Source organism: Takifugu flavidus, chromosome 15 (genome assembly GCF_003711565.1).
Source record: "Takifugu flavidus isolate HTHZ2018 chromosome 15, ASM371156v2, whole genome shotgun sequence".
Lineage (NCBI taxonomy): Eukaryota > Metazoa > Chordata > Actinopteri > Tetraodontiformes > Tetraodontidae > Takifugu > Takifugu flavidus.
This window is the reverse complement of record NC_079534.1, coordinates 2,559,596-2,583,026: the sequence shown is the minus strand read 5'-3', so window position 1 is coordinate 2,583,026 and position 23,431 is coordinate 2,559,596. Positions and strand designations below refer to the sequence as shown.

At 50.3% G+C, this 23,431-nt stretch overlaps 4 protein-coding genes across 9 annotated transcripts; 1 reads left to right on the top strand and 3 right to left on the bottom strand.

Moving 5' to 3' along the window:
- Positions 1-1,263: 1,263 nt before the first annotated feature.
- Positions 1,264-5,026, bottom strand: ints15 (integrator complex subunit 15). Of its 5 annotated transcripts, none has more exons than XM_057056953.1 (8): positions 4,886-5,026; positions 3,724-3,924; positions 3,399-3,620; positions 3,157-3,322; positions 2,785-3,062; positions 2,451-2,688; positions 2,224-2,263; positions 1,264-1,685 (listed from the first exon to the last, which is right to left on the bottom strand). In XM_057056953.1, the coding sequence occupies exons 1-8, from the start codon at positions 5,009-5,011 to the stop codon at positions 1,478-1,480; spliced, it is 1,479 nt and encodes a 492-aa protein (XP_056912933.1). In that variant the 5' UTR covers positions 5,012-5,026; the 3' UTR covers positions 1,264-1,477. The 5 variants fall into 5 exon arrangements, with proteins under 5 accessions (XP_056912933.1, XP_056912936.1, XP_056912935.1 ...); XM_057056956.1 differs by having other exon boundaries at positions 4,851-4,977; XM_057056955.1 differs by lacking the exon at positions 4,886-5,026 and adding an exon at positions 4,333-4,593.
- Positions 4,950-10,895, top strand: rgs11 (regulator of G protein signaling 11). 2 transcript variants are annotated; one of them, XM_057056961.1, is made up of 17 exons: positions 4,950-5,082; positions 5,286-5,382; positions 5,493-5,543; positions 5,870-5,976; positions 6,058-6,109; positions 6,273-6,331; positions 7,548-7,624; positions 7,724-7,805; positions 8,251-8,319; positions 8,540-8,563; positions 8,657-8,718; positions 8,928-9,041; positions 9,561-9,676; positions 9,864-9,951; positions 10,028-10,166; positions 10,238-10,320; positions 10,413-10,895. In XM_057056961.1, exons 1-17 carry the CDS (start codon positions 5,020-5,022, stop codon positions 10,543-10,545), a joined length of 1,416 nt encoding a protein of 471 aa, XP_056912941.1. In that variant the 5' UTR covers positions 4,950-5,019; the 3' UTR covers positions 10,546-10,895. The 2 variants fall into 2 exon arrangements, with proteins under 2 accessions (XP_056912941.1, XP_056912940.1); XM_057056960.1 differs by having other exon boundaries at positions 8,534-8,563.
- An 830-nt stretch (positions 10,896-11,725) lies between these two features.
- On the bottom strand, positions 11,726-16,589 carry pgap6 (post-glycosylphosphatidylinositol attachment to proteins 6). The gene is made up of 13 exons (XM_057056907.1): positions 16,412-16,589; positions 15,782-15,965; positions 15,494-15,695; positions 15,244-15,371; positions 14,908-15,170; positions 14,494-14,831; positions 14,319-14,415; positions 14,044-14,158; positions 13,826-13,968; positions 13,563-13,741; positions 13,307-13,453; positions 13,105-13,221; positions 11,726-13,004 (listed from the first exon to the last, which is right to left on the bottom strand). Exons 1-13 carry the CDS (start codon positions 16,473-16,475, stop codon positions 12,687-12,689), a joined length of 2,295 nt encoding a protein of 764 aa, XP_056912887.1. The 5' UTR covers positions 16,476-16,589; the 3' UTR covers positions 11,726-12,686.
- A 332-nt stretch (positions 16,590-16,921) lies between these two features.
- On the bottom strand, positions 16,922-19,390 carry LOC130538924 (leucine rich adaptor protein 1-like). The gene is made up of 3 exons (XM_057056970.1): positions 18,258-19,390; positions 17,553-17,728; positions 16,922-17,463 (listed from the first exon to the last, which is right to left on the bottom strand). The coding sequence occupies exons 1-3, from the start codon at positions 18,867-18,869 to the stop codon at positions 17,001-17,003; spliced, it is 1,251 nt and encodes a 416-aa protein (XP_056912950.1). The 5' UTR covers positions 18,870-19,390; the 3' UTR covers positions 16,922-17,000.
- Positions 19,391-23,431: the final 4,041 nt, after the last annotated feature.

Genomic DNA, 23,431 nt, shown 5'->3' with positions numbered 1-23,431 from the left:
ACCTGGAGGGGTTTTTATATATATATAAATGAGGCATTTCAAGCAGGAAGTGTGAGCAGCTTCACCATCAACCATAAAAGGGGGAATTCCAGTTCACTAATTAATTCCTTGTGTTTTATTTTAAAAACCTTTCTCATCCAACCTTCAATAACCTGAGACTGACACATTTCACAGGGTCGCAAAGGGTTAAATCTGCTCGCCGAGCCGATGGCAAGGTTTGGAAAACGGAGCGCCGGGAGAGCGGATTTGGTGTTTGGCCTTGTGAGGCTTATTTTGAGAAGAGGAAACTATGATTGTACAGCTGCTGTCTCAGACAGCCCCACCACGCAACCACAACCAGAACTCACACCTGCAAGGCAAGGGTAGGAAGGGGGGGTAAAAAACACACTTTTATTTTTTTACATTTACCATGACGACAAATCCAGCAGTTATATCTACTGGCCAGTTTCTCCTTGGTCGCCCAATATTATCAGGGTCATCCTTCCAGAGTAGACTAAGAGCAATGCACCTCTGTCCCAGGGCAGATATCCTTATCACTGACCCACCCTTGAGCTCCTCAGGAGGGGGCACGTGCACAAAGGGAATCCAACTGGGCTGTTGCCGAACAGTAAAATGTGACAGGAGAGATCGGAGGAGCGACCATACAGGAACTGAGTGGACACAGTTGCTCCAGGATTTGTTTGACAAACGACACCTGTGAGGAAGTCAAATCACCTTTGCTCAGAATTTTACACCCCTTTCTGTCTCAGCGTTCAAGTATGAGGAAAAAAGAAGAGGAAGGCCGTTTAAGTAAATGCTGGCGAAGATGATGCAATTTACTTCCTGGATGAGGGCAGTTGGGGTCCTGTGGAGGGTCGAACCCCTTCTGCACTCTGCAGATAAGCGATATGCTATCTGTAATGACAGGCAATATTTATGCACACAGGGCCTGGCTACTACATCTTCAGTTACAATATAACCAGGACTGAGGCTACCTTGAGAGAAATGCACCATTTTAGCTCATTAGCTGCTCTTAACAAGGCTGTAAAATATTTTACAAATTTAAAACACCTCCTGATTTCCTTTTTCAAACAGATGGAATGGTCTATATTCATCACATTAAATTGTTACGACCTTAAATACAAGCACAGTCAACATTGTGACCCAATTTTGTCCCTTCTATACTTATTTTACAACGATTTAATATTCAAGATGACGTAGTTTGCTGCTTCGTGTAGCACAACAGCGCCCACAGGTGGCCGATATAAGGAACAGCAGTCAGACTGAGGTAAAAAAAAATATTTATTCAGCATTGTTTGACACTGATTACTATTAAGAGCAAATCTACCCGATGACATGATACACCATACGCGCACACACACACACACACACACACACACACACACACACACACACACACACACACACACACACACACACACACAAATAGATAGCAAACCATATAACATCCACCAACATACACACATTTTTGTATCTTTCAGTGACTTGGACGGAAAGGGAACGCCATCCCTGTCATGAAAGGCTGACTGGCGTACTGGGGATGAGCGGAAGGGTGTGTAGCCAAAGGTGTGTGTGCAGGGTGCGAGGCGATGGGGGAGTGGGCCGCGTGCGGGCTGAAGGCCAACGGTGGAGTGTGGATGTTGTTGTAGTACATCACAGGCCCCGACAACACCAGCTGGAGCAAACTAGAGACGGAGACACACACACACACGCACACACACACACACACACACAGAATTTAGAGCTTTTAAGGCCTGATGTTAAGGGAGAAGACAGTAATCATTTTGATTATGATGAGTCGCCGTCTGCGGAAATGGCTGTTTGGGATCACGGCTGGACTTTTCAGTAATTTAGAAATAAACAATTGAATTTGAGGTGATGTTTAACTGAGGTTTACTTTGGACCCTGTAAACATGTTTGTTTTGTTTTATCCAGGTCATCTCAGTGCCAGTACCAGACTCATGATGTTATAACAAACTAAAGCTGCCGTTGATGGTTGTATCTCCTCAGATAGACCGATAACAGACAGATTTGTATTTTTTTTTTAGTACTTTTCTATATCGTACACCACTGGCTACTGCTGTAACGTGCAATTTCCCCGATGTGGGATCAATAAAGTCTTTTATCCTTCTCCTATCCTTATGACAGTGCTACACATCACCCAGGGGCTAATTCTGTCTCCTTAAACATGCAGATCTGCCTGTGTAACTCTTGTAAACTCACTTGTTGTGTGGAAGCCGAGAACAGATGGCCCTCAAATCCTCTGTAAAGAGAAGGCAAAATAGTCACATCAACATGGCCGATCGCATCACCCGTCTCACATTACTGGCAGCAACAAAAAAGGTGGAAATATTGTGTGAAACCGTTTGAATTTCTACATAAAACGACCCTGAAGACTTTGACGTTGCACCGATCGGAACCTTCATCCTCGGGTCGTTGTCTCTGCTCACCTCTGGAGCAGAGCAGAGCTCCGTTGGCCATGGCCACCTGCAGGGCCTGCGCCAGTCGGTCCAAGGCCAACTGGGACAGCGCCTGTGTGTCGGCTGCTGACACGTGTGTTTGTTTGTCCGCCTGGTCCAACAGTCTGGAAAGTTCAGATGCCAGCGTTGCCAGGGAGTCCATCTGGAGGAGCGCCAGGCGGCCAAAGAGCCCCTTCTCGTTCAGAATGTTTGGCAGAAGCATGAAGACCTGGCGTGGAGGGAGGGAGGGAGGGAGGGAGGCGGCGGGGGTGAGAAAGGCCGTTTGCTGCAGGCAAATCCAGGTAAACACATCAGCAACACACACCTGTAGGACGCTAAGGTGGAGTGCAGAAAAAAGTGGCCCCACATCTGGCCCAGTTTCCCCGGTGCCACTGGGCAGAGTCCGCTTTTTGTCTCTCCTGTAGGCCAGCGGAGCTTTGACGCACCAGCGCACCAGCCCGCCCAATGGCGTCACATCCAGCGAGCTGATCGGCTGGCTCCCAGTGAGCGGCGTGTTGAGGAAGGCGATGAGGATCAGACGAAGGTCTTCTTGGATCCAAAACACAATCATCTGGAGGAGCTCCGTGGGGGGAGTCAGCTCCTCTGAAACAAGACACAGACCCAAAAAGCAGGGAAGGTTGCCATGGCGCTGCGAGATTAGAGGTTTTTGGCTTTCGCGTCACCCCCGACGAAATACCTGAGCTGAGGTCGTACAGGGTGGTGACGGCGGTGATAAACTGGCAGCAGAAGCGCGGGCTGGCACTGTGGATGTTCTGCAGGGTTGAGACGGAACCTGGCACCATGCTGCAGTAGTCGTCCACCAGCACCTGAGCCAGGCGCACACAGAAAACACGATGGCTTCTCTGCAGCACAAAAAACACACAGGACATTAACGACAGCAGGCGAACACCGACGTCAGTCACAACTGAAGTGGCTCACCTGTAACCAGGTAGCAGCACATTCCAAAATGGGAACCCTGCCCACTGCGATCGCCATAGAGACTAGTTTTCCTAATAGAGCCATGCGACTCTCATCTGCCTGGTTGCCTTGGAGACCAAAGAGGGCGTTGAACATGAGCTGACGGACGGCGTCGCGACTCTGTTCCTGAAAACAGCTGCACATGATCTCCAACAGCTGGAGCTCCTGGAGGGCACTCATCCTCTGGAAGGCAACACACACAGTAAAGTGGCCGTACATATGTGCACGTACACGCGTGCACGTACACGCTGTGTGTTTGTGCATCGACTGTAGGGTGACGGTGTACCCTGGCGGAGGTGTTTCTGTCCTTAGGCGCGTGCAGAATGAACTCCTCCACCAGCTCCAGGGTTTTGGTGTCCACCTGAGGAGGCTGGCGCCCTGACTGCAGCAGGTTACAGATGTAAATATCCAGGTGATACAGGAGCTCCTTGGCTGCACTCAGGACATCCCGAGGCAGCAAAGACTGACGGATGTCACCCATCACAACCTAAAGATGTCACATCATTGAAAAACTGTTAATCCATAGCGATCGTTGTAATGCGAGGCATGTTAGCGTCGAAGGATTGGATGAAGAAAGCGTGCTGAAACGGATAGAGCTAAAATAACAACAATATGAAATCTGTGAAGGTTTAGCAGTGAATGCACAGAATGGTATCGACTGTAAACTGTTATAAGACTAAAAAGATCTAACTTGATATTTTCAGAGATCTGCGTAACAAACTGTAGGTTCGAGGCTGCGGGTCAACACTTTTGACCAGTCGGTCCCCTCCATCCTGCTACAGTTAGCATGGTTAGCCTCCAGACTGTTTTCAGTACCGAGAAACATCTCGTTTTGTTTAAGATTAAGATCGGAACTACCGTCTGAAAACATACATATATTTAGCTGGAGTCTCACCTGCACACAAATGTCTAAATGCGCTTTATGAATTAGCTGGTGTTCAGACAAGTCATCGATTAGCGACAGCGGAAACGCGTTCTGCTACTACGGCAGCCTGCGCAGGACAAAAACAGTTTAATCCGTATCAATTTTGAAAATTAAAATTTGTTTACGTTATTATTATCACAGAAAGTTATTTACACGCAAAGATATTAGATGTGTTATTCAGAACAAGGAATTAATTTACTGTCACAAAACGGAAACAAATCGAGCGCTTCAATTGCGTTTTATCGACGAACACGTATATATTATTATTATTATTATAATAATAATAATTATTATTATTATTATTATTATTAGTAGTAGTAGTAGTAGTAGTAGTAGTAGTAGTAGTAGTAGTAGTAGTGTCTTTTATCTTTAGCTTCAACTACGGGATAAGAAAACACATTTTAAACATGTATTTTGCATGATATAAAAAATGGCTACATAAATTACTTTGATGCATTAAAAATGCGACACCAACGCTCCGTATTTACTGAAAATATCTTTGGGACAGAGGAAAAAAACCAACTTCTAGCGCGCACCGACGCTCGTTCCACTCGGAGTGCCTAATGCCGAGCCATGCGCGCTCCAGTGCGCGCTCCCGGCGGCACTTCGGTCTTGTACTTTCACCGTCCCGTCGAGTGAACCCGAGCATCCCGAAAGATGACCATCAACACCTTGGCAAGAGGAGGCTGGCACCGCGAGCAAATGTCATGTTTTCAAAAGGTGAAGCGCATAAATATTCTATTTTAATTCCAATTAGGGGGATGAAATGTGTCAAATTTAGCTGTTAACCTGCAACACACTGTTTACGGATCCCATATGTGCATCGTTTTAATATTCAATTTCTACAGGTTTGCGATTAATTTGACATTTTTGCTACCCTGTGTGCATGTGTGTGTGTGTGTGTGTGTGTGTGTTTATCACAGATGGAGAAAGTGATTGTGGCCATGCAGGACCCTGACATGGGCATGAAGATGAGGAACCAGAGGCTCCTCATCACTGTCATTCCACACGCCATGACAGGTTTGTGTTTTTTGGTGTGTGTCCTCACGCCTGTGCGAGCAAACACGGGCGGGTTTAATCCGAGGTCGCCGCGGCCGTCCCCTACTCTCTTCTGTGGGTTTGTCTTCCAGGCCGGGACATCATCGACTGGCTGATCCACAAGTACAGCATAAGTGAGGAGGGTGAGTAACGGACATGAGCGCGCACATGTGTGTGTGTGTTGTTGTGATGCGCCTGTTGTGTGGTTGCCAGGTGTTTTCCCTCACACAAACAAGTGACTGTTGTTTCCATTAAACAAGAAGAGGCTGAGCCCAAGAGGGCCCAATTGTGATTAGGTCACCTGACGATCTGGGTTTGATTAGCGCCCCTGCGATGGTTCTCACCTCAGGAGACCCTGTTGAATGCTGGGTAATTTAAAGACTGTGGGGGGGCGAAGCAGAGTCAGCAAGGGAGGGGGTCAGTCATAAACTAACCCTTATGAATGAGAGCTGTGCTGTGTTTGGAGCAGAGGCGCTGCACACTGGGGGCATGCTGGTCAAATACGGCTACATTTACCCTCTCAAAGAGCCCAGGCTGCTGGTGCTGAAGCCCGACGAGACCCCCTACCGCTTCCAGGTGAGCCCCACCTGCCCCCGACTACCTTTCCCACCTCACCACTCCTGTCCCACATCAGAACTCTCACTCTTCCCACTCCAGACTCCTTACTTCTGGACCAGTACCCGCTGGCCCGCCTCGGAGCTGGACTACGGTAATGCCTCAAAATAAAATAATTAAAAAATAAAATGAAGGTGCTCTCTGAACCCCCCCCCCCCCACACACACACACACACACACTAAATTACCAGCTGGGAGGAGGGCGAACGTCCGCAGGTCCGCTGACACCAACCGTTTTCTTTATTTCCCCCCCGACAGCGATTTATCTGGCGAAAAAGAACATACGGAAACAGGGAGAGCTAATGGAGTACGAAAAGGTGGGAAGCAAGTGTGTGTGTATGGTGGTGTGTGTTCTGTGGTGGTGTGTGTTCTGTGATGGTGTGTGTGTGTGTGGTGGTGTGTGTTCTGTGGTGGTGTGTGTGTGTGTGTGGTGGTGTGTGTTGTGTGGTGTGTGTGTGTGTGGTGGTGTTGTTCTGTGGTGGTGTGTGTTCTGTGGTGGTGTGTGTGTGGTGGTGTGTGTGTGTGGTGTGTGTGTGTTCTGTGGTGTTGTGTGTGTGGTGGTGTGTGTGTTGTGGTGTGTGTGTGTGTGTGGTGGTGTGGTGTTCTGTGGTGGTGTGTGTGTGGTGGTGTGTGTTCTGTGGTGGTGTGTGTTCTGTGGTGGTGTGTGTTGTGGTGGTGGTGTGTGTGTGTTGTGTGTGTGTGTGTTCTGTGTGGTGGTGTGTTGTGTGGTGGTGTGTGTTCTGTGATGGTGTGTGTTCTGTGGTGGTGTGTGTCTGTGATGGTGTGTGTTCTGTGTGGTGTGTGTGTTCTGTGGTGGTGTGTGTTCTGTGATGGTGTGTTCTGTGGTGGTGTGTGTTCTGTGGTGGTGTGTGTGTGGTGGTGTGTGTTCTGTGATGGTGTGTGTTCTGTGGTGGTGTGTGTGTGTGGTGGTGTGTGTTCTGTGATGGTGTGTGTTCTGTGGTGGTGTGTGGTGTGTGTGTTGGTGGTGTGTGTGTGGTGGTGTGTGTTCTGTGATGGTGTGTGTTCTGTGATGGTGTGTGTTGTGTGTGTGTGTGTGGTTGTGTGTGTGGTGTGTGTGTGGTGGTGTGTGTGTGTGTTGGTGGTGTGTGTGTGTTCTGTGTGGTGTGTGTTGTGTGGTGTGTGTGGTGGTGTTGTTCTGTGATGGTGTGTGTGTTCTGTGCTGGTGTGTGTTCTGTGGTGTGTGTGTGTTCTGTGATGGTGTGTGTTTCTGTGATGGTGTGTGTGTGTGGTGGTGTGTGTTCTGTGGTGGTGTGTGTGTGTGTGGTGTGTGTTCTGTGGTGGTGTGTGTGTGGTTGTGTGTGTGTGTGTGTGGTTGTGTGTGTGTGGTGTTGTGTGTGTGTGTGTTCTGTGGTGGTGTGTGTTTTGTGATGGTGTGTGTTCTGTGGTGGTGTTGTGTGTGGTGGTGTGTGTTCTGTGCTGGTGTGTGTTCTGTGATGGTGTGTGTTCTGTGATGGTGTGTGTTCTGTGATGGTGTGTGTCAGTGTCACCACGTCTGAACACGTCCACCTTTAGGAGAGGTACAGCGTCCTGAACAAGAGGATCAACCACACTTGGGACTTTGTGGTGATGCAGGCCAGAGAGCAACTCAGGTACACGCACACGCACACACACACACACACACACACACACACACACACACACACACACACACACACACACATACTAACTACTAGTGTGTTTGTGTGTAGAGCATCCAAGCAGAGGAGGAAGGCCGACCGGATCGTTGTGGAATGCCAGGAGCAGGCTTACTGGCTGATCAACAGACCGCCGGTGCGTTCACTGTCCCCTCAGCTGTCCGTTCAGCTCAGGTTCTGTAGAACCTAAAACCCCAGATGTCTGTACCCTCAGTCTTTGGTGCTGCCACCACGGACGCCTTCTCCCTCCACTTGTGTCGCTTTAACCAGTCTCCCAAATGCTCGGTCCCCGTTTCGGACGCCTCCGACATGAAATATGCAGCAGTAAAAGCCCGAGCTGGCGCAGACACACTCCACCCATTTCCACGTGTTTCGTCGCAGAAGCGGCGGCCCTTTCCGTCGGGACGGGAGCCGGACGCCATCTTGTCTTATGAATTAGAGACGAGGACGTGGAGGAAAATAGAGAGAAACCCGAGAATAGAAGTCAGAGCCGGTGAAGTGGAAACGAAAGGCCTCCCTGGCTTTCCTCACACACGCTCAGTCTTACAGCTCTTTGTGTATCGGTTGTGTTTTTTTTCCAGCCTGGGGTGAATAATGCGTTGGACATGGGTCTGGAGAAGCCGAACCACTTCAGCTCCAGGGTTGCTCTGGTCAGAGACACCAACACATGGACTCCATCATAGCAATAATTATAAAAATATTAATTATGTGTGTGACTGTCCTTCCTCCTCTTTTCATTGCTTTGCTTCTTTCAAAGTAAGTGAATCATTTCCTTTTTTTAATGTGTGTGTGTGTGTGTGTGTGTGTGTGTGTGAGTGTGTCGCTGCAGTCAAACTGAGGCGCTGCCTTTGTGTCTTTTAACAGAACCAGAACAGCGACTACTTCAAGAACGAGGTAATGACGCGCATCGCCCCTCTCAGACGTGCGCGCGATGCGTTCGCGTCCACCTGCTTTTTGTTGACGTCTGCTTTACGCCCGCGTTCGCAGATCGAGATATTCAGGAGGGCTCTTGGAAGGAACCGCGTGAAGTCATCCATCTGTCTGGAAAGGTGCGTGCACGCACACACACGCACACACACACACACACACATGCTCTGAACGAACTAATGGATGCTGCCTGAACTGTTACAGCCTCACACAAGGCTTAGTGCTCCAGCTATAAGACCCACTAATGGATTCCTCCTCAGGGAAGTTGGAATTAACTAATACAATAATACTCTGTGTGTGTGTGTGTGTGTGTGTGCTCGTGTTTATGCAGTTTTGTGAAATACAGCGACCAGTATCTGAACCATGACCCCATTATGCAAGGCTGCCTTCCCAGTAACCCCTGGATCTCTGATGACACGGCACACTGGACCATGAATACCGAAGTGTGAGTGAGACACACACACACACACACACACACACACACACACACACACATCCTCACATCCCTGTGTTTGTGAGGACTTTGACTCTGGCCCCAACCCCAGTGCTAAAATGTTAAAAGTCTTGGCCCCCCAACAGCCCTTTTAAGACGTGAGGACCGGCTGAAGTGTCTTCACTTTGCTAGTAGAATCTATATTTTACACACAATATGTAGAACGTACAAGAACCCCCCCAACACAACTAGTCTTGTCTTCTTAACCTCTTTTGCCCTTTCGGGGTAACGGGAGGGTACTCAATGGGCGAAGGCAGGGTCCACCCACTGTGAGCGTCTGTGGGTTGGGTACCTTGCTCAAGGAACCTTCCATATATTGTTTCCATGCTTTGTCCACACCGGAGCTTGAACCAGGAACCCTCTGCTTCTCAGCCCAGTCCCCATAAGACTACCATCACCCCGAGCTGTGTAGTGTGTATGTAAATCATCATTTACGTGTGTGTGTGTGTGTGTGTGTGTGTGTGTGGGCAGAGTTCCTGTCCCGACGCGGCTGCGGGTGGAGCGTTGGAGCTTCAGTTTCATGGAGCTTCTCAATGACTTCATGGGGAGGCGTGAGTTCATGACCTACCTGGAGAAAGAGTTTAGTGGTAAGGAAGCACGACGTGTGTGTGTGTGTGTGTGTTAGCAGAGAGGGTGGAAAGAGTTGATAATGAACAGCAGACCTATAATAGAGATGTATCCAACCGTGATGATTAGATGTCACCGGCGTTCCACAGAGGTAGAGCTGCTCGCTCACTCTTTCCGACGTTCTTGTTCTCCTTGTGTCTCCCCAAGCGGAGAACCTGTGTTTCTGGGAGGCCTGTGAGGACGTGAGACACGGAGAAAGCTCCAAGATCATCGAGAAGGTGGAAGAGATCTACACGTAAGTGCCGACGGCCTCGCGGCAGCGGGGACGCGCCCCCCCCTCCGTGACTGTCCGTCCCTTCTGTGTGATTCAGGAACTTCCTGGCCCCCGGAGCCGCGCGCTGGGTCAACATCGACAGCAAAACCATGGATAAAACTCTGGAGGGCATCAGACACCCGCACCGCTTCGTCATGGACGACGCGCAGCTGCACATCTACTTCCTCATGAAGAAGGTCTGAACGTCAGAAGGTATCAGGCGTTCCGTTCTCCGTTCTAAACGTGGAGCCTCCTGTGCTTTTTCCAGGACTCGTACCCACGATACCTCAAGTCTGAGCTCTACAAGAACATGCTGGCCAGAGCCGTCGTCCCCCAGGAGACCAAGAAAAGGTAGCGCGAATCCCTGGTGCTGCTCATTTTTAGCGGACGTCTATTTCAGGGGTTGCACTGCTTGGGGTTTTTTTTTTGGTTTTTTTTTCCAGCGTCTTCCCCTTCATGAGACGCCAGCGGCACGCCAGCCCCTCCCCCGCGCAGGCATCGGCCCGGATGGCGGAGCAGGACGGACAGGCCAAGAGAGCCGGGCAGGGAAGCGGCAACGCTGCAACCGCCCTTTAGACCCAGGACCAGACGGCACCCACCAGCCTGTCCTCCTCCCAAACCCCGGTCCTTAGTTTAAATGCTGGAGCGTGTTACAGCACGCCCCAGCAGCAGCACCTTAGTCCCAGAGCACCAGAGGATGAACTTTCCAGTCGCACCGTTTCTGTTGTTGCAGAAGCTTCCTGTTGCTACAGTCCTTCCTCTTCTCTCACCGTTATTAATCTCGCAATACAACGGTTGGCATGTTTAGTCGCCACATCTCGGTTCCTCGTCTGTTACTGCAGAGCTTCGCGTGGTTAAATCTGCTCCGTCCATGTTTTCATCCCAATAAAAGAGCCCCGACGGGATCAGTCGCTCTCTGATCTGCAGCCATGTCTCTATTTTTAGCCTTTTCTGCTTTTATTTTTAGCTTTTTCATTTATTTTAATATCCAAACATGCCATGGAGATCATGAGTTCCAGTGAGGACAAAACATCAAAGGTGTTCTGGTACTGAGGGAAGGTGCCAGGACAACTTCGGAGCACTGCCGAGGTGCTCTTGAGCAAGGCACCAAACCCACAAATGCTCAGAGCCCTTCGTTGACTCCTGCCTACACCCATATGTGCCCCCCTCCCCGTGACCAAGAAAGGGACAAAGCGGTGAGGAAGACGAGACCACGGAGATCTTATGGCGCCCCCTGGCGGCCACCCAGAGACGTGCTAGGAAATCACAGGTACACTTTAAATACAGCAAAAACTTCTAAGACAAAACACCTTTATCCATTTATTCATCCAATCACCTCTGGGTGAGGAATAAGGCTGTAAATATAGTAAAGTTTATGAGGCTCTTTTCCATCGTAGGCTAATGTTTAAAAGTACAGTCAGGGTTGCTGGTGCGAGAGCACCGATGTCCAGACACCGAGTGGATCTTTGTTGGATGTCTGAGGTGCAGCGGGACAAATGGTGGATGCAGAATCATTAGGAGGACAAGGGTGGATTCTCTAGTCTGTCAGGAAAAAGTGGAGCGTTTTAGCCCGACATTATAATCCGCAGCGGCCCGGCCATCGAATTCACTAATGGAGGAGAAGCCGTGTTCACGCTCACACGTGCACGTAGGGACGTGCTTTTCAGGATTCACAGAAGCACTTGTGCCATGTTAGTGGGGATTATCATAATCTGCCCCGGCAACATGTGACCAGATGCAAAACACAAACAAACCATTTCTCTGTATATCTGATTTATTCTTCAGATTTATTCTTCAGATTGATGCTGATTTTTGTCTCCTGATTTTTGGGGGCTGTCAGTGCATCGATCATCTTCCTTAATCATTAAGCAGTGGATGCGACAGTTCAAACAAAACATTATAGACACCCGGAAAAACCCAAAGGAAAGACAGTAAAATAAAGGCAGAGCTGTTACAGAAACCACACAGGTAAAAATGACCAACGCAGACCATAATAGTTCTCTTGGAAATGGTTCCGTAGCTTTGCTAGTGCAAAATGTGAACACACACACGCAGACACACACTCAGAGGGAACGGGGGAGGCACTGGACTCAGTCTACATTCATAAGCTACACACATGTGCATTATAGAGTGGGATTAGTGTTCGGTCATTAGAAAAAAGTGCTTCGGAGTGAAGGCTACCATCATCTATAGCAGGGTTGGAGTTTCCGTCAGGTTCTGATGCTGCAACATGGATCCTAAAACTGGAAATCCCCTGAATCGCAGCTGAAATGGACCATGAAAGCGCAGGAGGCCAGAACAATGTGCGGATGAGCGTTCCGAAGTGATTCCTGTCCTGCGCTGACGGGGAAAACTGAGCTTGTACAGTATAAACTACCTGGCAGGTCAAGGATAATAAATTAAATACACCAGTTACGAACGAGTAGATTAAATACGCGAGTCAACATGAACGTCTGGTGGTGAGGTCAAAGGTCAGGTGCCGTGCAAGCCGACGCTCACACCTGAGCTGGTGGTCTAGGCCACCTCGGAGGTTTCAGCAGTTTGATTTGGACAGTGTTTGTGGTACAGAACCGAGCTCCGTAAATGAGAAGGTTAGGGCGAGAATTCTGCATTTGAGGTTACAGAACCCGGAACGGACGCGTCACATCTTGTCTTTGCATATGCGTCTTCACCTTACATGGATGTGTGGCAGTGCTGCATCGGTATCCTTCCACCGCCTACGTGACGGTGCAGAGCTCATCCTTGCCGCTCTCGCAGAGCGTGTACCCACAAACCCGGGGTCTCCAGCTCCAGCTCCAGCCTCTGCTCCATCCTAGAGCATCCCGGTTCTTCTCCTTGGGGGGCAGCAGGAAGACCACGCAGCTGGCCACCAGGATGTGCCACAGCGAGTGGGTGTAGTAGTAGTTGTCCTCGGTCCCGGCGAAGATGTACAGGCAGACCCCGATCAGGGCGCAGGCGGCGCCGGGGATCAGGTAAAACACCCAGCGTTTCCATGACGGCGGGTAGCAGCGTCGCCGCTGCACCCCTCGGTACACCTGCCGAAATGTGAGATCCCAAATTAGAAGGAAAAAAAAAAAAAAGCCTCCACAAACAAAGTGTCCGAGGACACGGAACCAGGAAGTGGCCCAAACTCACCCAGGCAGCCACCATGATCAGAATGGCACAGATGATGGGCCCCAGCAGGTTCCACAGGCCTTTGCGGTCCAGCTGCATTGACATGGCGATCAGCAGAGTCCCCAGTATGAACAGCGTCTGCACCCATCAGACATTCATCACTGATCCTGGGTCAGGCCCGCGGGAGTCTTTACAGACACAGAAACTACGCCTGAGGCCTTACGTATTTGAACGTGTCCTTGATGCGAGCCATGCAGAGGATGGTGACCCAGATGGAGCAGACCGAGCCCAGGAAGTCACAGTACTGGAGCGCGTCGTAGTCCATTATGCACATGACTGTGACGCCTGGCTGATCACACGCATGGTAGAACTATCAAAACAGGAAGTCAGAGGGGAAAAAATGAGTCCCGGGATCCAGGAAAGAGACACAATGAGGCCCAGACCTCCGGCTGGTCACCTGACTGGACCGTGTCAGTTACCGTGGAGAAGAACATTGTGAAGACGTAGACGGAGGCCTCGGTGATGTAACAGCGCGCGATGGCCACCACGATGGCGGGCAGGAAGGAAAGGTTACTGAGCGTCAGCAGCAGCGCCGCCGCCAACTGGCGTCCAAACGACTGAGCCGTCGTATCGTCTGTGCATCCCCAGCCGCTCCACCCTGCAGGCAAACAGCCCATAATATAAAAAAAGAGTCACACAGAGGACACACACACACACAGCTGATATCCTGAGTGGGTCCTACCAGCCTTGCAGACACAGGCAGCATAGAGGTAGCTGTAGGACCTCAGTAGTCTACACTCTCCATACGTCCCACAGTCCTCCACACAGGCGCTGACCAACACCTCCGGCACCACCGACACCAACGACGCGTTCCCACAGCCGCCGCTGCAGGGACGAGGCATCAGTGGCGTTTCGTGCCATCGCTCAACACTTCCAATGACCGAGGTTTCGTCACCTTACCTGGCGCAGAGGAGCTGCAGCGTGAGGTACCAGGTGGTTGTTGGAGGGAAAGGCAGTCTGACGACAGCTTTAGGAATGCTGCCATTCACCTGCAGGCCAAACCCTTCAGACAAAGCTACACACACACACACACAGATTAGTAATAAAGGCACATCAAGGATCTCTGCTCAGATTTCTTATTTTGATATTAGCTGATTTATTAGCCCAAAGAAGCTCCTCAAGGCCCAGATGCCTCCAAGTCAGTGTGATTGAATACTTGCTGCTAACAGTAATACCTGTGCGACAAGGCTGAGACTGGTTGAGCTGGAGGACTGGAGCCCCCGGAGACAGACAGGCCACCACACTGCTGCTGTTCTCCAGAGCTATGTTAGTCTGGAGACACACACGAACACACAAGGCTAAAGAACAGCACAAATTCCCCCGTCCTGTTCCCGTACTCGTGGTGCTCACAGTGTTTAGAGTCAGCTGGACGTTGAGAGTGCCGCCGGCGGTCTGTGCGTTGAGTGGGTAGCTGAGAAGTGTGGCGTGCGTGTGCGTGACGCTGACGTTGGGCCCGCTGACGGGGGTGAACCGGAGTGACAGAACATCCAGCTCCTCCTGCAGCACGGGGATGTTCCACACGCACGCCGAGGCCAACAGCGGCGGCGCCGAGTCGTTGCCGGAGGCCGCCGGGCCTTCGACCCGAGAGGCGTTGGCCGCTGAGCTCCGGTCGGCCTGGCGGATGTTGCCGCGGAGCTTGCTGAGGTCGTCGTCTGCGGCGAGGCCCACGCTTGTTGGCTTGCAGCCCACTGAAGACAGACAGATGCAGTCAGAGATTCTAGCGCCTCGCGTGCGGCGTCTCCGGGTTTGGTTTGGCGCGCTCACCGGTGTAGTTTGAGACAACCGTGAAGGTGACGGAACCATTGTCACGGCCGCTCCCGATGTCAACTCTTAACCAGGTGTCCCAGGGCGGGTTAGAGAGCGCTGCAGAGCAGGTGGTCCCCGAGCAGTTGACCGTCACCGGGCCATGCTGCAGGGAGACGGAGCCGATCCCGAGGACCAGCGGACAGTTTCCACCTTCTATTCCGTCCCCTGAGCAGTCGGCCACAGAGATGGACAGAGAGGAGGCAAAATCTGGAACATACACCCTTAAAGAGACGCGTGGATTAAGCCGACATATGCTTGGAAGATGCAGAACAAAGGGAATAGAACACTTTTTACTTGAGGCGTGCGGGTTGGTCAGGAGCAGCGGTCTGTTGGAGGAACTGACCCTGCTGCAGAATCGGCGTATCCACTGCTCTTCTGACTGTTAACTGAGGCTGGAAGAAGTAGGAGCAGGACAGGAAGCCCTAACAACAAGCAAACAGCTCCACTTTATTAATAACACAAAGAGAATAATGACAGCACAATAAAAGAACCGGTAGAACTGGTTCAGGCAGTGTGCCGTGCTGCTACACACACACACACACACCTTCTGTTCTATGCGTCCATCATCTACAGGTAAGTGAGCAGCGACGAACCAGTCGCCAGCAGCTGGGTTGGAGAGGTTGAAGGTGGTGGAGCTCTGTGATGTCACTGGGAGGGACAGAGACAGACCGGGGCTCCACAGAGTCTCATTCGGAAACGACGATCCCGCCGGGTTGATAACTGGAGGGGCACCCCATCGAATGTGGCTGGCAAAAGAGAGAAATTAACTTGCAAGAGGTGAAAGATGCTGCGGGAGACAGAAGACTAAATGGCTCCAGCGCTGGTTTCTCACATGGTGACGTTGCGCTGGCCACAGTAGAAGTTGTGGCCCTTGGTGACGGAGAAGAGCCAACGCGCGATGGCGGTTTCCTCGGGGATGTGAAACCTCTGGAGCCTCACGTTGCCGTACCAGCCGTACTTTGACAACTTCTGGGCCGGTTTGGACGACAGCTCCGACACAAACGTCAGCGATCCATCTGGGGAGCATTTCAGACTGAATGTCATTGAGGGCACAAAGCAAGTTATATATATAAATAACAAAACGATTCCAAAATGTTTTAATGTAGAGCTTGCGCCAATTTTAAAATGAAACCATAAATGAATCCTGGAGAGTTTAGAAAAAACAATAATAAAAAAAATGGGAAAAGAATTAGCGTTTAATGGACACCAGGGGTTGTGGTTTTCACTATTTTTATATATCTGGATAGGATCAACATGCTTTATTACAATCAAGCTAGTAGCAAAAATGGGGTTTATTGTTGCTCTCGCTTGGCACGCAAACATTAAAGAAGACTATAAACACAGTTAAGGCTGCGCAAGGTCGCTAGCATGAGGTAAATAGAAAGTCACGGAAGTTAGCTTGCAAACAGGCTAACCGGCTACTTCAGATTCCGTCCTTTAACTAAAAAAACAAAATACTTACCGTCTCCGAATGCCGGGACCGTCAGGACGACGAAAAGGAGACCAGGGAGAAAGCAAAGTCCCATGTTTCCCGCAACATTACATCACTCTGTAGACGCCGTAACGTAACACAAAAAAATACCAGAGCAAAATAACACTGTATACCGGCCCGCCACTTCCTGGTTTCTCTAGGTGACGTCAAAAAGGCAGCCCGGTGGTGCGTTTTTCTATCGGAAAACAGTTATCTTGCTCAAATATGCGGTTGTTTTATTAATATACGAATAAAACATATACCCACTGTTGATTTTTAGAGATTATGTATGTGAGAATAAGGCTGATAAAAGCAATATGACTATTAAACCTGTTAATTGTATTTGAGGTAATAACAATATGACCTGACTGGGTTATTTTACACACGCTCCTTAAAGGCATCATGATACTGTTTTTTAAAATCATACCTTTTAACCCCAAAACATTGGCATGATGATTAGTGAAGGCAGACACATTTAACTTCAAGAATGATCAAGACAGCTTTAAAAAAATCAAATTTATTGCTGGCAGTTAGTAACTGAAGGCAGTTGCTGTAGACCAAATGTTATGTTAAAAAGTGCTCATAGAAACGTCATGTCATCTTGTGACTCGACCCAGCACCACTGAGCATCATAGCCGAGCAGAACTGCCTCATTCATTTCCAGTGTGTCAGAGTTTGTTGTGGTGCTGTCCTGAGATTCCTCGTCCCTGTTCATCTCGTCTGGCGGTTTATGGAGGGAAAACACATTGTCTACGTTCAGCTCCGCCCTTCTTCTGCTTGATCTGAGTAGAGCTCTTTTGATGGTATTGCCACCGGAACGGATGCCACGTAATGGAGTGTGGTTTGAGTACGCCGGCTCTGACTGGGGGAAGGTGTCACTGAAGGAACAGTTGGCAGGGCCTGATGATGCGCTGCTGGGAGTGACGAGGTGATGAGGTCTCGCTTCAGATTGTGTGGCAAAGTTTGAGTCAACACTGTCAATCGGTAGTTGGAAATCTCTTGAATCCTCATCGGTCAGACCCGGATTGTGACTCAGATCCTCTCTGCGGGGCAAGAGTAGAGGTCAGACAAGAGATCTGGGGGCAACTTCACAAGTTTGAATATTAAACCCCAAGGGGAGGCTGTGGTCTACCTGAAGGGGGACGTCGGGGGTCCGTGTCCCACCACGCTGCTCAGGCTGCCTGTCAAGCTGCTCCTGCGACTCACCAGGGCGTCCCGCTCCTCCATCAGCCAGCGCATGGCTTCGATGCCCTCGTGCACGGCCACCAGCTGCTGGAGAATCCTCACGTGAGCAGAACGCAACCAGATCTGCGTGAACATTGCAGTCAGGTGAGCAGAAGGAGCTGAAGTTCCTGATAATTGCTGCTGATAATCCTGATCATTTAAGTTCCTGATATTGAGAATGAAAGCAGAACCGTGTACGACCTACCAAATCCAAACAAGCTTCCCTTTTTTGATGTTATTAATTAAAACACGATGCAATAAGGAACTATGGAGCTTGGTAAAATGATCATAAAACGGAATTCCCAGAGAAGACATCTCAAAACTCAGTAAAAATCAGCAAAATGGCAGAAATTGAAGAGAGGAATCCTGTTTTTAGCTGGAACAGGTGAAAAGGGGAAATGCCAGGTGAGGGTGGAGGGTTAGGAATCTGTCATGACATGAGAATGAGCAGGTGGACATTTGTGCACCGAGGAAGCGCGTTCTCAGAATAAACACAGGTGTGATGGTGAAAACGAGTTGTGCAAGTTGTTCCAATTCCTAAAAGTTGCAGGAAGACAGGTGATTGCCACAGAGCAAAGTCCGCGCTTGTGTAGAAGCCAGAAGGAACATTTACCATCTCCTGTTTCAGGGCGCTTATTCTCTCCGAGAAGCTGTCGCCGAGACCGGAGCTGAGCTCGCTCCCCTCACCGGACCTCCCGAAGTCTTCACACTCCGCCGCATCCCTCGTCCACACCAGAAGACTTTCAGGCATTTTCCTGCCTATTTTATTCTCCAGTTCTTTCAAATACGGGAACGAATCGTTGACGACCTCCTCGTCCATGATATGGCTTATCTCCTGTGCGTCAAACCGCGTCGCCTTTCCAACTTTCGCTATGATGAGCTCAACAACCCCCCCTGCCTGGGTGGGAAACCCGAACCCCCACAGATCCTCCACGCTTCTCGGACGTCCCAACGCTGTGTTCCCGAAGGCTCTCCAACCAACCATGACCAGGAGGAACAAACCTGGCACCGGGGCGCGCAGCGAGCCCTGAAAGCGCTGGAAGTCTGAAGCCTGCCTGCTGACTGCTGTCACCACAGACACTGCACAGGCATTCCTGGTATGCAGCGTGATGGGAGAAGCTAAAATGCACTTTGTGTAGCCAGCAGACAATAGTGGGTGTCCCCCTCCAGCGGCCGCACGCGGGGAGTTTGCACCTGCGTGCGCCGAGCGGCTGCGCAACGTCATGACAGATAATGGATATTCATAAAATGCTATTCTATATTGCTTGGAAAACTCTTTTCTCACTTATTTCTGAATTGCTTCTGGTGGTTCAGTTACACTGAAATGAAATAATTCACTTTAAATCGAATAATAGTGTTGAAAATACAGCGCAATTGGGGCTAATTGGGGCTTTCCGGTCCACTTTTCTGACACAGAAATCTTCCAAGCGCGACAGGAGGCACAAACGTAAATAGATCATTTATTTTCAATCATAAAATCGGGGCAGCTGTCGTGGGAATCGGTCACAGAATATTAAATCGCTTTTACCCGAACGCCGAAGCGGGTGTTTGGGTTTTTCTTGTCTGTTGTGTTTACCACCACCGACCGCTAGAGGGAGACAAACACGAGGCTGCGCATTTAAAGCAATTATTTACACGCTTAAATGAGGGTCAGCAAATGGAAAAAAGAGAGCTCGTCCTCCAAGAGGAAGATTCAGGGACCACATGGACACAATTCCTCACAGCGTCCCTATGGCAACGCAGGGACTGCCAAATTATAGTTAAAAAGGACAGACGCGTCGCTCACGTTCATTTAATCGAATTATTTCTTATCTTGCCGCATTGAATCTGCAGCACTCTATTAGCGCGTTCACAGGTCTTTAAATATTCGGGTGAGAGGTTAAATGACCACATATAAGAGCATAAATCTGGAATTAAATGTCGGGGAAAAGGGAGAGGATTAAAAAAAGCTAAAATATTCTTAGGAGATGTAAATGGCGGGCTGCAGGTGGCAGCAGCAGCTCAGCCTGCTGCAGCACTAGTTAGACGGTATTTTAAGGGACTGAACCAGCCTGATTCCTGCCCCCCCCCGCCCGAACACACACTCACTTAATCTGTTTTCTCTGTGAGCGTGTGTCAGGTTCTGTCAAACCTGGAACGGACCTGAAACCGAGCCTGAGTCAACAGACTGAGGTCATCTCATTACACAAGAATCACTAAAACAAATATGTTTTCTGTAATTTTATCTCTGCAATTAATAAACCCCTGACCCCCCCCCCCCCCCCCCCCCCCCCCCCCCTGCCATCAGGTTCCCCAATGACATCAGACGGGAGCAGATTCGTCATCCAGCCCGAGTCGACACTTCTGTGATTTCATGGAGGCGAAATAAAGAAGCAGGTGGGTTGAAATGACGAGTGGGCGAAATAAAAAATCAGGTTACTGCAGCCCCCCAGGGAGGAGGCTGTAAAACTGTACCCTAGCGTGAGCCGGATTTTCAAGCACCCCCCCGGGATTCCAGGTCAGCTTCGCATGAGCCATAAAATCTGACCCAGAGGGGGGATTCTGCCCCCCCACCACCAGTGAGGGCCTCTCACCCCCAGCTCCAGGGAAGCAATAAACTCACGTCAGCAGTCGGTCAAACTGGATGTCGGCGACGGGCCAGGAGATAAGAGCCTGATTTACGGCGACCCGCGGACACAATGTGGGCCATTTCATCTGGTGGAACCACGACGGCGGAGGTGACAGGACACGTCAACATCCTCGCGGCCTGGAGCGAACGGGCGTGAGATGCTGCAGGGGTCAGAACAACAGCGTCACAACTGAGGCCGCCGCACCAGGAAATCCTCCGGGTTCGAGGAAACGAAGCCCCCCGGAGCCTCTCAGCACAATCAAGGCCCGACACCCACGTGAACCCCACTTTCCCACGAAACGTTAGCTCTCACGACGCCGCCTCGGGTCGCAGGTTTGAGTTTGAAGCGACGGGATGTCGGGGAGCTGCTCACGCTGTTGATATTCATGCTAAGCTAAGCGCCGCAACAGCTGGAGGTTGTTTTCATACCTGCTGAACTGATACGAGCGGCGCTGCCATTAATCTCCTCTCTCGCCTCTCAGAAAGGGCTAATGGTCAGTTTAAAGCCCTGATGGGTCTCCTTATTCCTCCGGGGGCCCGACTGATGTGTTTACAGAACGAAACTCGACGATCACGCAGCTCGTTGCGTCTGTTTCCATTTAGAGGGATTAAACCAGCGTGAACGTGACGGAGCTCATATGTTCGGGGCCCCGTTTACGTGCTGTAATTGCGCCGTGATTACTCAGAGCGAGGCATGAAGATCAGGTCTGGGAGGAACTCCACGGAAAGACCTGCGATGCTTGAAATGCATCACCCCCCCCCCGGCCAAAGGAATGTCTTCCTGAGGTGGAGCATGAGCAGAGATGCACTCTGTGGGCAGATGTGGCATTAAGTCTGGCTGCAGGGCCCTCGGAGCGTCCATCTTTGGGGTTTTAACAGACGGCAGCGGCACCACGGAGCTCCGGCTGCTCCTGATCGGTCGCTTGATAGGAAAAGCCCACCGGAGCCCATGTTGGAGGCCACGAGGGTCAGCAGATCCGAAGCACATTAACATTCCTGAATAAATAACCCCAGGGAATGTTATTGTGGAGCCATTATACAGGATTTTCCTCCCAGAGCCCAGGAGAAGTCGCAGGCATCAGTCCATAGCCCCCAGTTAGCGGGGTTAGCGTAGCACCTCCATCCCACTCCTCAGAAATGGTCTAATTCTCACAAGGTGCATGAAAAGAAGCTGTTATTTAACTCAGGTAATATGGGACCATGTCGTCTCTGATTGGATGCTGCTTTTTATTAGAAATGTCACCATGCTAACCTAAATCACATTCACAATTATCCAGCCAATTTGGGAACGCTCTTCATATTTCGGGTTTGGATCAGCTCACTGGGATCCCAACACAATCCCTGTGTTTTTCCTCTTCCCAGAATTGTCGCCAAATCGGCATTTATGGCGCAGCTGCATCACTTCCAGTTAGTTTGTGAGGATCTTACACAATGAAACATGCAATCCGAGAGCTGTGCAGGGCTGGAGCCAGGACTGAGGCGAGGGTTCTGTCTGGCGCTCGCTCTGTTTACGCCTCGCGGTGTCGGGGGTGTCGGGGGATCACTGACAGGATCCCTCTGGATCAACCTGGAGCTCTGCTGCTGATATGGGAGCAGAGTCCTCCCACACTTGGGCGAACATTCCACATGTGAGAGGTCAGACCTGAGGGAGGACAGAGATGCAGAAAACAGCCAGAGCACACAAGTGGATTTAGAAAAAAACGAAAAATCATCCGTCACAAGAAGAATCTATCTCATTTCCAACCAGAGGAGCTGGAGCCACTGGGGGAACAGGTCACCAGTCCATCACAGGTCACAAGAAGAGGATTTAGAGCCTCCAATCAACATAAAGGAGGTTTTTAGTTTAGTAGCATCTTGGAAGAAATCTTGGAAGTAGCAGCAAATGGAGAGAAGGTTCCTCAGAGTCGTCCTCCAGCCGCCACGGACACAGTGGTGATGGTGTGAAAACTAGCTGTCCTCGGCCGGCCGTCCTCCAGAGACGTGCGTTCACAGCCTGAAAGGTCACAACCGACCGGCTGGTGAGCGACATCGGGGCAAAAAAAAGGGAAAAGGTCAAAAGGCCCCGCCAAAGGAAACACAGGCTTCAGTGAGCACCATCGCGCTACCTGAGACTGGAAGTTAATCATACGGGAAAGTCGTGCCCCCTTTTCCTCTCTGTGGATTTACCCCCCCCCCCCCCCCGCCCCCATTATTCTGCCCTGTCTGGCTGTTTCTCCTGTTTCAGAGGAGGCCTCACCTCCTCCTCCTCACCTCCTGGCTCACCTACGCCTCGACTACACGCGTAAAACCCCACTTGATTGACGCATTCTCATCGTTTTTTTGTTGCTGCCTCATCGGCCAAAAACCCTACAGAGACGCAGACGCGTGCGATAGCGCAGGTCATGAGCTGCCCCAGCCTGCCCCCCCCCTCACCAGGCGGCGTGAGGAGATAAAGGGCCTGTCAGCATATGGCGGCGGTTGCCAGGTGGGCGTATGGAGAGTATCAGAGTACCGAGTTTGATGAAGTCAGTGTTTGCGTTCCGTCAGCAGTATATTCTTCTTGGCCTCCTTCCCGTGAGGCTCCTTTGGACACATATGGAGGTAATTTGTTTAAATTCTTTGGCAGAGAAAGAAAAAAATCGGGGGGCACTCTTGGGATTTTGGGGCTAAGAAATCCGTTTGAGGGGTTCGGGGTTGATGTTTTGGGGTTTTAGAAAGCTTTGGGGAGGTGACGGCAAATAAAGAAGAACACAAAACAGTTTAAAGTGCCATCTAGCAAAACCTCCAGCCCCAATTGTGACAAATAATGGTCAAATGTTGGTGGCAGTGTTTCCAATGATCTTTTTTAGCTTGTTAACACATCCAGATGATTTGTTTAATGACCAACAAAGGAGCCGTCACCTCGGGCGGTTGAGGATACCTGTCGTGTTTTTGCAGTCTGCCAACGTTAGCCTCAGACTGTGAGGCACATGGCTCGAGAACCAAGCACGTGACCACTCCAAAGTCGTTTAAACACTTAGCATTAAAGCTAAAGCTCAGGCGCCTCCGGAGGGAAGCCAGCATCATTTGGTATCTTCTAGAAAATCTGATTAATGAAGTGTAAATCTTAATTGGGGTTTATGGTTGTGCAGGTGGATCATGTAGCGTGAGCTGCAGCTAGCATAATTAATTGCACGCTGTTGTGTATTAGCAACCCCAGT

What these genes read in the sequence shown, in the direction of transcription:
- ints15 (XM_057056953.1), bottom strand. Translation starts at nt 5,011, where the DNA reads ATGCTCGGGTTCACTCGACGGGACGGTGAAAGTACAAGACCGAAGTGC. An exon ending in ACAGAAACACCTCCGCCAGG is followed by an intron (nt 3,621 to 3,723) that starts GTACACCGTCAC and finishes GTTGCCTTCCAG; the next exon opens with AGGATGAGTGCCCTCCAGGA. An exon ending in AGCTCTGCTCTGCTCCAGAG is followed by an intron (nt 2,264 to 2,450) that starts GTGAGCAGAGAC and finishes TTCTCTTTACAG; the next exon opens with AGGATTTGAGGGCCATCTGT.
- rgs11 (XM_057056960.1), top strand. Translation starts at nt 5,020, where the DNA reads ATGACCATCAACACCTTGGCAAGAGGAGGCTGGCACCGCGAGCAAATG. An exon ending in AGCTAATGGAGTACGAAAAG is followed by an intron (nt 6,332 to 7,547) that starts GTGGGAAGCAAG and finishes GTCCACCTTTAG; the next exon opens with GAGAGGTACAGCGTCCTGAA. An exon ending in GCGACTACTTCAAGAACGAG is followed by an intron (nt 8,564 to 8,656) that starts GTAATGACGCGC and finishes CCGCGTTCGCAG; the next exon opens with ATCGAGATATTCAGGAGGGC.
- pgap6 (XM_057056907.1), bottom strand. Translation starts at nt 16,475, where the DNA reads ATGGGACTTTGCTTTCTCCCTGGTCTCCTTTTCGTCGTCCTGACGGTC. An exon ending in CTGCAGCTCCTCTGCGCCAG is followed by an intron (nt 13,969 to 14,043) that starts GTAAGGTGACGA and finishes TCGTCCCTGCAG; the next exon opens with CGGCGGCTGTGGGAACGCGT. An exon ending in TCACAATGTTCTTCTCCACG is followed by an intron (nt 13,454 to 13,562) that starts GTAACTGACACG and finishes CTGTTTTGATAG; the next exon opens with TTCTACCATGCGTGTGATCA.
- LOC130538924 (XM_057056970.1), bottom strand. Translation starts at nt 18,869, where the DNA reads ATGACGTTGCGCAGCCGCTCGGCGCACGCAGGTGCAAACTCCCCGCGT. An exon ending in GCGCCCTGAAACAGGAGATG is followed by an intron (nt 17,729 to 18,257) that starts GTAAATGTTCCT and finishes ATGTTCACGCAG; the next exon opens with ATCTGGTTGCGTTCTGCTCA. An exon ending in CCCCCGACGTCCCCCTTCAG is followed by an intron (nt 17,464 to 17,552) that starts GTAGACCACAGC and finishes CTTGCCCCGCAG; the next exon opens with AGAGGATCTGAGTCACAATC.